The 15,623-nt window shown below is 39.8% G+C and overlaps 1 protein-coding gene across 1 annotated transcript in view; it reads right to left on the bottom strand.

The window, feature by feature from the left end:
* The window catches only part of LOC122550751 (mitochondrial intermediate peptidase-like), a 156,126-nt gene that overhangs the window by 124,710 nt on the left and 15,793 nt on the right, over nt 1-15,623 (bottom strand). Inside the window, exons 4-5 of the mRNA XM_043691957.1 lie at nt 10,918-11,004; nt 9,786-9,849 (exon numbers count right to left, since the gene is read on the bottom strand). Coding sequence (XP_043547892.1) covers nt 9,786-9,849; nt 10,918-11,004 — 151 coding nt within the window. The remainder of the gene's footprint in view (nt 1-9,785; nt 9,850-10,917; nt 11,005-15,623) is intronic.

Genomic DNA, 15,623 nt, shown 5'->3' on the forward strand with positions numbered 1-15,623 from the left:
ACCCTCCTCTAGCTTATCTTTCCACGCTTCAGGCTCTCTGCCTTTATTCCTGATGAAGGGCTTTTGCTCGAAACGTCGATTTCGCTGCTCCTTGGATGCTGTCTGAACTGCTGTGCTCTTCCAGCACCACTAATCCAGAATCTGGTTTCCAGCATCTGCAGTCATTGTTTTTACTATCCTGCATGGCCCAACTCACACCTTGAACATTTTCTCCCTTCACCATCAACGCCGTTGCAGCAGTGAGACTCATCTAGAACCTCAGAAAGGCCATTAGACATAACTTCCATATCTATAATCTCTAGCATTTAAAATGCCAAGGGCAAAAGATGTGCAAGATCATCACCTGCAAGCTCCATCCTGACTTAAAGATATATAGCCATTCTTTCAGTGTCACTTGGCCAAAATACTGGAATACCCTCACTAACAGCTACATGGATGTCCCTTCACAGCAGTTCAAAGCAACAGCTCATCACTACCTTTTCCAGAATAACACGGGGCAGGCAACAAATACTGGCCTGGCCAGTGATGTCCATATCCCACTAATGAATTTTAAAAATCCAGCATATGTCTTAGTGTATTTCTAACTTCATTTCAAAAACAATCAATCTTTCAGAAATAGCTTGAAATAGAGGAACATGTTTTTGCTACAAGTTTTGTTTTACTGTAAACTGCTTAAAGATTAGTTACTCTGGAAACAAACCTAGCAGAATGATTTCTTCAACAAAACGATTATTCTAAGGTGGTGGCAGGTGTGCTGCTCACCCGAAAAATGACCAAGATCAGATGCAGCATATGCAATTAGGGGATAGCAACTGGATAGATACTTGAAACAAATAAAAAGACTTAGGATTTTTGCATAACCTTTTAAATGAAAAAATGTTGCTGAATAGTGAAAATCAAATGATATATGGAAATAGACTAGAAATTAATCTAATAAATAACTCTGGCTCAATAGCCCAATAAGGAATTAGATGGAAAACCTTTATCAACAACTCTGGGAATAAACACCTAATAAACAAGAACAACAAAGCTTCTATAAAAGGGTTTTGATGCTGAAGATGGAATATTTCAAGAGAGTTATGAAAGTATGAATTGGGAATAGCAGAGGATTATAAGGAAAGGTGATGTACAAACAATAGCAGGTAATTGTGAAAGCTCCCAGCAAATAAATACATTTCCTCCCTGATTCATAGAAAGAACTTCACACTATATTGGGTACTTGGTGTTAAGGCGAACCTTCAAAGGACAATAAGTTCTATTAAGTTAAACCTGGAGAAAAAGGTATAAAATATGAGAATTGGAAAGAACTCAGGTGCAGTTCAGCAGTGGAGGGGAACTGTTGAAAATGGAATGACAACCTTGTTCTAACACACATGACTAATTCATGGAGATGCAAAGATTGGAGGCATTGTGTAAAGAGGAAGAAAAAAAGAAGAGTCTTTTGAGCATGTCAGACATTCTTCACAATAACTTCAAGTGATCATATGTTCTCCCAAAGTTACAAAAGGCAATGTATGATCCTTCTCCCTTTTCTTTCTTTATTTGACATTCATAACAGCAGTGAGAGTGATCATTCAGCCCATCAGGTACAGTATTCATAAGGTTTGTGAAGGTTTGTAGCTCAGGTTGAGTTTAGGGTGTAGCTTTGCTCGCTGAGCTGTAGGTTTGATATCCAGCCCTTTCATTACCTGGCTAGGTAACATCATCAGTGGCGACCTCCAAGTGAAGAGAAGCTGTTGCCTCCTGCTTTCTATTTATATGTTTGTCCTGGATGGGGTTCCTGGGGTTTGTGGTGATGTCATTCCCTGTTCGTTTTCTGAGGGGTTGATAGATGGTATCTAGATCTGTGTGTTTATTTATGGCGTTGTGGTTGGGGTGCCAGGCCTCTAGGAATTCTCTGGCATGTCTTTGCTTAGCCTGTCCCAATATAGATGTGTTATCCCAGTCGAAATGGTGTGTTTCTTTCCTCCGTGTGTAGGGCTACGAGAGAGAGATGGTCGAGTCTTTTTTGTGGCTAGCTGGTGTTCGTGTATCCTGGTGGCTAACTTTCTTCCTGTTTGTCCTACATAGTGTTTGTGGCAGTCCTTGCATGGAATTTTGTAAATGACATTGGTCATCTACAAAATTCCATGCAAGGACTGCCACAAACACTATGTAGGACAAACAGGAAGAAAGTTAGCCACCAGGATACACGAACACCAGCTAGCCACAAAAAGACACGACCATCTCTCCCTCGTAGCCCTACACACAGATGAAAAAAACCACCAATTCGACTGGGACAACACATCTATCCTAGGACAGGCTAAGCACAGGCATGCCAGAGAATTCCTAGAGGCCTGGCACCCCAACCACAACGCCATAAACAAACACATAGATCTAGATATCATCTATCAACCCCTCAGAAAACAAACAGGGAATGACATCACCACAAACCCCAGGAACCCCATCTAGGACAAACATAAATAGAAAGCAGGAGACAACAGCTTTGCTTCACTTGGAGGTCGCCACTGATGATGTTACCTAGCCAGGTAATGAAAGGGCTGGATATCAAACCTACAGCTCAGCGAGCAAAGCTACACCCTAAACAGTATTCATAAATTTACACAAAGGGGAAAGAGAAGACTTCAATAGCTAAGCTACCTGAGGAGGTTTATGTGTAGGATAAAGCAGAAAAGAAAGGTATATGACAGAGATCAGCTTGATAAGAACAAACAAAAGGTTGAATGTAAAAATTACAGAGAAAAAAAGGGAAATAATAGGGCAAAGAGACAGTAGGAGAATAACTTTGCAGCTAACCATTAAATGTAAAGTATGCTAAACTTCCACAGGTATTTAAATAGTAATTTCTATCAGAGAAGAAGTGGAGAAAATAGTGTCAACATGAAGATCTACTGGTGTAGACAGAAGGGATGACTTAAGTCCTACATGAATAGCTAGAGTCAGCAAGACGATTATCAGAATATTGGACAAGATAAACTGTATCAAAAAGAAATAGTAGGAAGGTTGATGGTACTTGAAATGGTTATGTTGTTTGGACCAAATATGATGTACTATTAAGTTGCTGAGAGAGGCACCAGCATAAATTGGGAAAGGTCTTGTCACTATTTTCAAAATCTCTTCAGATTCAGGACTATTGGCACAGGACTGTACGCATTGTAAATGTTACATCCATAATTCAAAATAGGAGAAGAAAGGATAAAAATTTGGCAGTTACACACTAGACAATTCAACATCAGTGATAGGAAGGTTTTTTAGAAACAATAATTACAGACACTGATCTGGACTAAATACAACAAGAGCCAGCATGGATTGAACAGCAAATTGTGCTCAACTAACTGGTTCAATTAACAGATCAGCACATCAAATATAGCAGTCTCTGACCTACAATAGCATCCCAACTCAGCTGAAGACTTGCACTCTCAGAGTAAACACAGCACTTGTCATACTGAACCACTAAAGTATAGCTTCAACACCAACATCTACCAAACAAAGATTAAAATTATGCAAGTACATCTTGTCCACAAACAAGCAGGACAAGTCTGATTCAGAAATTGACAGTGCATCAGACTATTCTTAAATCATTAGAAAAGTGATGGAAATGTCACTGACAATGCTGTCGGCTGGCACTTGTTCATCAACAACCTGCTTCCTATTGTGCAGTCTGGTTTCCAGATCTCATTGAAGTTTTGGCAGCAAATAAGGGAAAAAGTAAAGACTGGATTCCACCGGTGAGGGAAGAGTGTGTCTTCCCTTGGCATCAGAAGAGCTCTGTAAAGTCAAAGTCACAGGGAGTCAGTGAATTAGAGGGACCAACTTTCCACCAGCTCAACTCATAACTAGCATAAAAGGACAAAGATTCTGGTTGCTGCAACTGCATCATTTTAAGACCTAGAACTCTGCTACAAGAGTGAAATCAGGACAGTGAGTTGGTACAAGAATCTTCAGCTGTTGCATTAATTACATTCTTTCTGAAATGAACTCTTCACAGATAACTACATATTGTTCATTCATTTCCTTGCCAACTCATTATGTACCAAATTAATCTGGGCTAGCATGCTGCAAGATCTCAATAACATGCATTAGCAGCACAGGAACATAGGAAATAGGAGCAGGAGTAGACAATTAGCTCTCAAGTTCACTCCGCATTCAAATAGATCATGGTTGATCCTCTATCTCAATAGTGCTTTGTGAAGGGACAATTCACATATCCCTTCATAACTTAAATAATGAAAAATGTATCAATCTTCAAATTAAACACACAATGACTGGGCCTCTACAGTCTTCCCAGGCACAGAATTCAAAAAATTCACCAGCTCTGAGGATTCACCCTCAGAGTGAAAATATTCTTATCCTAGTCCGAAATGACCTACCCTTATTCAGAGATTGTGTCATCTGGTTCTGGATTCTAAGCCAGAGGAAAAATCTTGCCCACATTTACCCTGTCAAGCCCTATAAGAATTTTGTACAAATAAAATTAGTGTCTTTCAATAGAGTGATTAACACTTCCTTTTGACATTTAATGGCCTTACCATCACAGAATAATTCAGGAACAATATCCTGAAGACCAACAACTATCAGAAATTTAACTGGACCAGCCATATTTTTGACAATGATTCGTTCCTCACTCTCTAAAGCTTGTTGACTATCAACTGGACACTACAGGAGTGTAATGCAATAATCTGCACTTTGCTTGGCGAGTCCAGTTTTACTAGTACTCAAAAAGCTCAACAACATACAAGACAAAGCAACCTTCCTCCAACATCTTCAAACATTCACACTCTCCACTACCAGCACCCAACACTGTAGTGTGCATTATCTACACGGTGCATTCTCGCAATTTCCCAAAAGTGTTTTTGGCAGCATAAGTCAAATTTGCAATCTCTACTTCCCAGAGGGTCAGAGATAAACAGAAACACCTACCACCTGTAAGCTCAGCTAAGTCACATATCATCATGACTTGGAAATCTATTGTAGTTCCTTCATCATCATGCAGAAAAAAATCCTAGAACGCCTAATGTAAGAAGGTTCCTTTTTATTTTTAATTTTAAAAACGGTGGACTAAAATGAGCAAGACCTTTTTTAAAAACTAGTGGGTTACAGATTTGTAAAGTAAGCAGCCAGATATCCACAACGAGCACCATGTAGACAACTGTTATGCCAAGTACTAATGGAATTTTGAGTTGCCAATGTTTTGGAGCCAAATGAGTTACTGATAAAGCTTTGGTTGGTAACAAAAATCTAGTAGTCTATTATTTCATGACCAGTTACCGATTACTGAGACCTTTTTTTCCTGTCAACAACCATATGATTTGTTCTTCAGTAACTGAGCTGCTTGGAATTGGGAACAAGTAAGAGAATGAAGTGGGAGATGGCACAGGGCAGAGTGACACTTGGCACACAGACACACAAGATGGCCGTTGAACCATAAGTTGGCTACTTGACACTAGATGGCAGCTGGACCAGAATAAGGAGAGAGACAGCAGAACACAGATACTGCCACCAGAATGCTAGTAAAATGCAATCACAACCTAGTTGATTAGCTTAAGGCGGGTGGAGGAGAGAATACATATTAGTAACGTATACTGTCTGCCGAAGTATCTGGGTCCTTTGATAGAAATGCTAACTGTTTGATACAGACTCGATTCAAAGTGGTAATAACCAGGGCTGCAGTAATCGTCCTTCTCAGGAAGAGCGATTAGTGCCCATTACTACAGCAATGGACTTCCGCGCAGACATTGAAACTGACAATGACTGTGCTGAAATTAACAAAGACTGCACTGGAACTGACAATGACTGCATCGAAACTATCAACGATTTTGCAATGTTAACAACAAATAAACTGTGTTACAGAGACAATATCCTCATCACTGACCTATAATATCACAAAATGTACATGTGCTCCGGGTTGAGAGAAGAATCGCAGCTGACCACTGTGCTGTTGGTGTCCTTCTCTCCTCAGGAGCTCCAGTATTTCCTTGTACAATAAACTTGTTGTTGAACCAGACTCTGATTCCAAGGCTGGTGATTTTCCCAACACCAAGAGAAAGAGATATTAGGTTCTTCCGCAGCTCAAGAGTGGTCTCTCTATTCTCTGCAGTCAAAACTGACCGTAAAACTGGTGAAATCTAGTTTATCTTTACTGCACCGAGCTGTTCTAAGGTGTGATTTTTAACTGGCAAACTTTAAGGAGAGGTTGGACAAACAGATTGTTTTTGCTAGAGCATCAGATGCTGAGGGGCAACCTGATAAAAGTATATAAAATTATGAACGACATTGATAGGGTGGATATTCGGAGTCTTGTTTCCCAGGATGGAAATGTCACATATTATGGTGCGTAGGTTTAAAAAGGTGAGAGGGGGGAAAATTAAGGGAGATATGCAAAGCAAGCTTTTTTTAAATTAAAAAAGGGTGGTAGGTGTCTGGAACACACTGCCATGTTAGCAAAGCTTAACAGGCATTTAGACAGACACATGAAGGGATATGGATTAGAGAGATATGGATCATGTGCAGGCAGATGGAATTAGCTTAGAATGGCTTCATGATTGGCACAAACGTGGTGGGCTAAGGGCCTGTTCCTGGACTGCATTATTCTATAACAAGTCAGTGAACTGACCACCTTGAGTCACTTACCAATCAATGGAAGCTTCTGGAGAAAATAAAGTACCAAGATGACCAGCAGAATCATAAAGAGGATCTCAACACCAAAACTTGATAACAAAGACTGCTGAACTCTCTTTCCCCTTTTCCCCCCTCTGATCATAATGTATTTTACCTTGTTTGTTTGGCTGTGTGCATGTAAGGGGGAATTTAAGGGAATTAGTGTTTTATTAATCATGTTACATGCCAATGGTTTATCACAGTATACCTGTAACAAGAATCTAATTATTTGTAATAAATAGTAATTATTTTTCATTACAGAAACTCAGTCAATACTTTCTAACGACTTGGGTGTAAACATTAGGTAAGTTGGAGAATTTTGCATATTTTTAAAAATCTTTTACTTTTTGAAGAGTACAGGAATAAAGAGTTTGATTTTGAACATGCTTCCCCAGTGAGTCCTAACAACTAGCTAACAGCACCATGGGTGTACGGTCATCACATAGACTGCAGTGTTGCATGAAGTGGCAACTCACCACCACATTCTCAAGGGTAACTAAGGATGGGCAATACATTTTGATTTTGGCTACAACACCAACATTGCATGACTGAAGAAAACAAGGTATTTTTAATTGGATATCAGGGGATAAGTGAGGGCTGAATGATTATTGATGCAGATACAGATCTGCAAAACAAGTTATCTACTATTAAACTTTTTTTTTAACAAAACTGAAAGTCACGGCATAAATGTCATAGAATCTGAATGACCACAAAATTCATTAGGATTACTTAATTGGCACAAAACGTTGCAGTAAATAACATTTAAGCCCAGACTAGGATAATCAATGGTGTTCTGCAAGATTGAGTAGTAGGACAACTGCCATTTTTGAGTTATATTAGTTATTTGAATGTATAGGTACATAGCACAACTTTAAAATCCACAGATGACAAAAAAATGTTCAAATTTAGTAAATAGTGAGAAAGTAGTAATAGACTTTAAGACAACAAACAGCCTGGAGGAATGGTCAGAGACATGGCAGATGGAATATAATGAAGAATATGAAGAGATACATTTTGATACAGAATTGAAACAGGCAATACAAACTAAAATGGCACAATACTAAAGGGTGCAAGAAGAGAGATTAGATTTGATTAGATTAGATTAGATTACTTACAGTGTGGAAACAGGCCCTTCGGCCCAACAGGTCCACACCGCCCCGCCGAAGCGCAACCCACCCATACCCCTACATTTACCCCTTACCTAACACTACGGGCAATTTAGCATGGCCAATTCACCTAACCTGCACATCTTTGGACTGTGGGAGGAAACCGGAGCACCCGGAGGAAACCCACGCAGACACAGTGAGAACGTGCAAACTCCACACAGTCAGTCGCCTGAGGCGGGAAATGAACCCGGGTCTCTGGCGCTGTGAGGCAGCAGTGCTAACCACTGTGCCACCGTGCCGCTCATCTGGGAGTGTTTGTCCACAAATCTTTGAAGATGTTATAGGATGGACATCATTAAGCTGGAGCGAGCTCAGAATATATTTACCAGGATGTTGCTGAGTATGGAAGGTTTGACTTTTTTACTGGAATGTAAGAATGGAGAGGTGACCTTATAAAAATTTATTAAAATAATGAGGGGTATAGATTAGAGTTAATAGTAGTTGTATTTTCCCAAGGATGGGGGCTTCAAGAACAGGGTGCACATTTTAAAGTGAGAGAGAGATTTAAAAAAATACAAGAGGGGCAAATTTTTTTATACAGAGTTGGTTCCTGTGTGGAATGAACTTCCTGAGGAAGTAGTGGATGTGGGTATGAATAAAACATTTAAAAGACATTTGGATAAGTACATGAATAGGTAAAGTTTGGAGGGATATGGGCCAGGAGCAGGCAGGTGGGACTAGTTTAATTTAGGATTATGTTCGGCATGGACTGGATGGATTGAAGGGTCTGTTTACTTGCTGTATGACTCTATGGGTCTCTGACAGACCATATTAACCAAGCAGACACAAAGCAAATGGGGAGTTTTATGAATAAAGGCAGAGGACTGCAAAACCTACAAATCCTAAAACTCTAGCTGATTTTAAATGTAACATTGATGGCCAAATTTGAAAAAAAGTTTAAGACGTATGTAAAAACTTCGGAGAGGGTGCAGGAGGATCGATGAGAATGGTTTCAGTGATGAGGGCTAACGGTTATATAATGGACAGTCATAAATGGTGTTGTTCTTCTTGGAGTAAATAAATGTCAAGAGAAGAAAACCAAAGAACTACAGATGCTGGAAATATGAAACAAAAACAGAAGCTGATAGAAAAGGTCTGCCAGCATTTGTGGTCAAGAGAAGATTTGATAGAAGCATTTAAAATCATGATTTTATATTTAGAATAAAATAAAGAGAAAATTATTTCAACGGACAAAAGGTCAGTAATCAGAAGGCAGAAACTTTGGATATTGGCAAAAGAACCAGAAGGTTTTTTTTAATGTACACACACAAGTGGTTAGGATTTGGAGCGCACTGTCTGATGGTGTGATGGTAGCAGGTTCAATACTAGCATGCAAAATGAAATTGGATCAGGACTTGGAGAAAAAAAAATGCAGGGTTATGGGGAAAGAGCCAGGGAAATGGATTAACTGTTTGCTCGCTGAAAGAACTAGGGCAGCAAAAGTGGAATGAATAAGTTTCAGTGCCGCAGTATTATATAATAATTCTCCAAGATTATTGTTTAATCGAGTCTCCTGCATAAAGGTGGATTAATAAAGAAAATCCCAGAGCTATAATCCCTGTTACCTTTTTAAGTTATTTAATAGAATTCAGGATGTAATTAAGATGCTTTATGCACTTGTTAAACTCTCTTCTAGCTCTAGTGCAAGGTATTTGCTGCGCACTTTTATGACAAAGAAAAGTGCATTATGTTTGACATTTTACAACAAAAAATGTCTCCTAACATCCATGTCTTCAACCAACACTATAAAAGGGGTAGATTATCTTGTTACTATCAGAGCGCTGTGTGGAACATTACTGTCCCAAAGTTGGCTACCAGATTTCCCTACATTACAGCGGCTACACAACAAAGGGTACTTAACCAAGTAGAAAAGATTTTCAGACATCCTGAATTTGTGAAAAGTGCTATGAGTGCAAATTCACTATTTTCCTTACTCATATATTGTTTTGTTTTAATTGTTACCTTCTCCTCATTCAGATGAATTCCGCTGATCTCAAAGTCAAACATAAACAACTCTGCCACTCTCCTGTAAAATGAAAAATCAAATAGTCTTGTTGTAGCTCAATTAAGTAACAATGCTTTTTAAAAAAAGGTTAATTTTACAGCATCATTTTTCAATTGGATAAAATTAATCATGTCAACTTGAGTTCAAGAAATTACTTTCACTAATGTATCAGAACTGTCATGACAAAGTATCAGTTTTAGTGTCTCAGATCAGAATATCCAGTTACTACAATTACTAGAAAACTGGGCTCTTTTCTAATAGATTATGTAGAAACTTAATGGAATAAATTTTTAAAAATTAACTTCAAATGGACAATTTGGCCAGATGCTGCATTAGTAACGTGGCTCCAGACTAGTAATTAATTTCATGCGATGACAGGAGAAAGACAGAGAAGGGTAAGGGACTGGGGGAGGTGAGAAAGAGTGACAAGGATGTGGGGGGGGGAAATGCAAGAAAGAAAGAGGGCAAGCGTGAGAGGGGAGAGAGAGAAAAAGAGGGACAAGGGAGAGGGGAGAAGGGAAAAAGAGATGTATTTACATCTTTCATTAAATGAGGAATATTCAAGGTATAGTCTCACCAATTCCTTGTATGACTGAAGCATAACATCTTTTCATTTTCCTCTCATGACAAAGGATAGTATCCCTCAAGCCTCCTGATCACATGCCACACTTACATACTAACCATTTGTAATTCATGTACCAGAACGCCTAAATCCCTCTGCACATGATAATTCTGCAATCGTTCTCCATTTTAATGATACTATGCTTTATCATTCTTGCTGTCAAAGTGAACAACTTCATATTTAACCAGTAGTCCAACTGCCAGATGTTTGCTCACTTACCAAGTCTATCTGTATCTGTCTGAAACTTCCCTGTCTTTTTCATATTATATTTTCCTATCTGTCTTGTAAAGTATGAATGACTCTGAATGGATGTGTACCTACTAAAATAACTCAAGGAAGTACCTAGAGTCCAGCACAAACCTTTCAATACACTTTGAATTTCAGCTCGATAACTTCATTTAGTTATAAAATGTGTGATTTTCTCAGATTATGGGTAAAAGGGAATGGGGAACAGAATTTAAAAATACCTTGTATCTGGATCCAGCAAATCCATGGCTTCTTTATCATTCAGTAAGGTTTTCAAACTATTACAAAGTTCAATATTAGTGTTCAATCTAAAAAAGGAAAAGTAGCACATTATGAATGTTGAATTATATGATGTACTGTATCAAAAATGCAGAAAACAAGTCACAAAATACATTCAATATTAGCACCACTCAATAGGCAAACTTTGAACAGTGCCTGCTTTAGTAAGCAGTGACTGGTTATATTTTAGGCTGTTTGCTGCATGAGTTGAATGTACTTTTGGTGCAGATATTCAGACACTATTGTTTAAATCGGTGTGTGACTTGATTCTCTTCCTCTAGGGTCAATGTCTCTGTTCTCTGTTGAAAGTGCCAATACACTATGAACAAATAGCTTTAGTGGCAGACTCAATGTGATACTAGACCACAAAACATAGGAGCAGAAATTAGGCCATTCTGCTCTGCCATTCAATCATGGCTGATAAGTTTCTCAGTCGAGAGTGTGGTGCTGGAAAAGCACAGCACATCAAGCAGCATCTGAGGAGCAGGAGAATCAATGTTTCGGGCATGTTTCCGTTCATTCCTGATGAAGGGTCCATGTCTGAAACATCGATTCGCCTGCTCCTTGGATGCTGCCTGACCTGCTGTGCTTTTCCAGCGCTACACTCTCAACTCTGATCTCCAGCATCTGCAGTCCTCACTTTCTCCTCCATGATAAGTTTCTCAACCCCATTCTCCCACTATCCCCCCGTAATCCTTCATTGGCATTCCCTTGATATTCAAGAAACTATCTATCTCAATCTTAAATATACTCAATGACCTGTCTCCACAGCCTTCTGTGGCAGTGAATTCCATACATTCACCACTTTCTGGCTGAAGACAATTCTCCTTATCTCCATTCTAAACGGTCTTCCCCTCACTCTAAGGCTATGCCCTCAGGTCCTAGGTCTCTCCTACCAATGGAGACATCTTCCCAGCATCTACTCTGTCCAGGCCATTCAGTAGGTACTGTACACCTTCAGTGAGAAATTGATCATACTGTCGGAATCTGAAGAGCCTCCAATCAAAATGTGATAGTCACATTAGTGGATCAACACGTATTTCACAAGTAACATCTTCTCTACTTCCGTTGCTCCAAGAATATGAAGCTTGCCAGTTGGTTTAGATACAGCCTGCTGCTGCAGCTCAGAAGTCTCCAAGCGCTGTCCTCCATTAACAAATTGCTTCCTTTTCATTTTGACTCCTTCCAGAGGAGTCATATATAGTGAATTCAAATCTGTCTGCCTAATTTTTTACACTCATTGTTGGTGCTGGAATAGGATTTAAATAATTCCTAAATTTATACTGCAAAATGACACAAAGCAGAAAATGCACATTAGTGCCATCAACACGTGGAACAATTTAAGAGTACAGGGCTGTCAACACTTATAAATAACTACATCCCATTCTCCCAATTCCTCCACACCTGCTCAGATGAGGAAACATTCCATTCGCAAGCATCCCAGGTGTCCACCTATTTTGAACAATGCGCTTTTCCTCCCTCTGTCATCCATACAGCCCTCCACCATATCATCTCCATTCCCTGTTCCACGGCTCTAAAACCCCTCTCACCCAAGGCAATAAGGACAGAGTCCCCCTTGTCTTCACCTACCACCCCACCAGTCTACGCATCCAACGCATCATCCTCAAACAATTCCGCCAAGTCCAAATAGATCCCACCACCAAGAACATCTTCCTCTTCCCACCCCTCTCAGCCTTCCGCAAGGACTGTTCCCTCCAACAGTCCTTGGTTCACTCCACCTCCGCCACCAAACCCCCAGGTACCTTCCCCTGCAACCAGAAGAGATATAAAACCTGGTGGTACACCACCCGTCTTCATGTCTATCCTGGAACAGTCCTTCCAGGTTAGAAGGAGGTTTACAGCATCAGGTGCTCCCGATGTAGTCTTCTCTACATCAGGGAGACCAAATGTAAACTTAGGGAATGGCTCACCGAGCATCTCAGCCGGGTCCGCAGGGGCCAACCAGACGTCTCAGTCACTGGCCATTTCAATTCCCGTTCCCACTCCCTTTCTGACATGACCATCCTTGGCCTCCTCCATTGCAAACATATCACAGCGCCTAATAGAGGAACACCTTATCTTACGCCTGGTCACCTATAGCCCGGAGGACTCAACATTGAGTTCTCCAATTTCAAATAACCTCCCTCCTCATCCCCTGACTCCCTTCCCAGCCCCTTCCCTGCCCAGCCACCAACCAGACTCATTCCTCCCACTGACCAACCAGGTTGTACCCTCTACCTGTCTTCACCTATCCCCACTTTACCACCCTGCCCCAGTCTCCCCCTTTAACTGCAGCTCCCCCACACCCACCCCCAGTGCTGAAGCATTATACCCTAAATGTTGACTTCTGCACCTCCTGATGCTCCCTGGCTTGCTGTGTTCTTCCAGCCTCCTGCCTGAACACTTATAAATAAGGCAAGGATGACATTTTATCCGCTGCAAGAGTACTTGCAAAAAGCAAGCAACTATCAAGTTATCTAGCTGAGTAGGGCTGGTACAAGAGAATCTGTCCCAATACACATAAGTATCTTGTGCCCAAATCTAAAATTAATATTTACTACATTTGTACATTTTAAGCATTTTTAAAATGCGTACATTGCAAACATAAGAAAAGGAGACATATAAGTGTTTCAAATACGAGCTGAAAATGTGTTGCTGGAAAAGCGCAGCAGGTCAGGCAGCATTCTAGGAACAGAAGAATCGACGTTTCGGGCATAAGCCCTTCTTCAGGAATGCATTCCTGAAGAAAAGCTTATGCCCGAAACGTCGATTCTCCTGTTCCTTGGATGCTGCCTGACCTGCTGCGCTTTTCCAGCAACACATTTTCAGCTCTAATCTCCAGCATCTGCAGCCCTCACTTTCTCCTCAAAGTGTTTCAAATACACTGGTGTAGATTTCCGACTGCAGTCTATGGCAAACGATGAAGTAATTACATAATCATGAGAATATTTCATGTTATGATTAAATAATAGTTACTTTGCTCCCCAGCATCTCTCAAAATATGCTGATTTCTTATTGACCATATGCATCAGTCACACTATTATTAATTTCTAATGGTTAAAATAAGCAATACGAAAAATTTCATGATTTGGAGGTGCCAATGTTGGACTGGGGTGTACAAAGTTAAAAATCACAACACCAGGTTATAGTCCAACAGGTTTATTTGGCAGCTCTAGCTTTCAGAGCGCTGCTCCTTCATGGTTGTGGAGTGTAAGATCATAAGACACAAAATTTACAGTAAAAGTTTATAGTGTGATGCAACTGAAACAATATATTGAAAAACACCTGGTTTGTTTGTTAAGTCTGTTATCTTTTAGAATGACCATGTTGGCTTCAGTTCTTTCATAAGAAAATCCAGATCTGTTTTTAAAGTTACATTCTCAAGTGAACTTTAACAATAGGTGTTATGTCCGCATAGATAATGCATTGAAGGTGTGAGGTTAAAGTCTGTCTGTCTGTGCCCCAATGTTCAGACTGATTCTATTTCTAAAAAAAGAAATTTACAGAATCTTACATGGATTCATGCAGTTTATGAGCAAAATAAAAATGTAATTCTGCAAGTATGCGTGCGGTGGGGGGGGGGGGGGGGGGGGTTTACTTGAGAATGAACTTTTTAAAAGGTTTTGTGATTTACATTTGAAATAACCGAAACCAACACGGTCATTCCAAAAAGGTGAGATACTTAACAAACAATCCAGATCTTTTTCCATATATTGTTTCAGTTGCATCACACTGTAAACCTTTGCTATAAATTCTGTGTCTTACGATCGTATACTCCACAACCACCTGATAAAGGAGCAAGGCTCCAAAAGCTAGTGTTGCCAAATAAACCTGTTGGACTATAACCTGGTGTTGTGTGATTTTTAACTTTGAAAAATTCCACAATACCATAATTAAATTTGTCAATGGACTGGCTCTTGTGCCTTTATACCTTCATTGATGCTTGTAACACTTGTATGTATCAGACTTTCCCAAATCATTTGAACTTGGCATTGTTGATTACAACTATAACTGAATTGTACAATTCATTGCAAAAGATGACAGCAATAAACATTTTGCTGTCTAGTTCCTTTGCTATTGCATTGATCCCTACATTTAAATAACACAAAAATAATATGAAGCGCAACAGACATATGCAAGTATTGGAACTAAAGCAATTAGTAAAGATGGCCAAGACAGCAAAGATTTCCCAATTAGGGCATGACAAGATGCAAGTGGTGGTGGGGAGCAGTGAGAGGAGAACAGACAAGCAAGCTCAAGAGCCACAAAAGTACTCCAAAGGAAACATAAACATATTTACAAAAGCCATTGATGCAACTATCCCACCAATACTTTGCCTCACTCACCCTCCTGCTTCAACCCCAATAACCTCATCAAACCACAGGGGGCCTATGATTTTCAGCATCTTTATTAGTGCTCCATGCTTCTGGTTCTTGGAATGGAAGTAAAATCTTTCATTTATACAGTGCCATTTATGTTTTTTCAAATGCCCCAAAGGATTTCACATCCAAATGAAATTAACCACTTATCTCCTAGAAAAATGTAGTTGCTAAGCTGTATGTTGCACGATTGCACAAATAATTATGATCTAATGATTTTTGGATGTTTAAATTTCTACGAATTTCTACACAGGATTCAAGACCAACGG

This window comes from Chiloscyllium plagiosum, chromosome 6 (assembly GCF_004010195.1).
Source record: "Chiloscyllium plagiosum isolate BGI_BamShark_2017 chromosome 6, ASM401019v2, whole genome shotgun sequence".
In the NCBI taxonomy this organism is placed as follows: Eukaryota; Metazoa; Chordata; class Chondrichthyes; order Orectolobiformes; family Hemiscylliidae; genus Chiloscyllium; species Chiloscyllium plagiosum.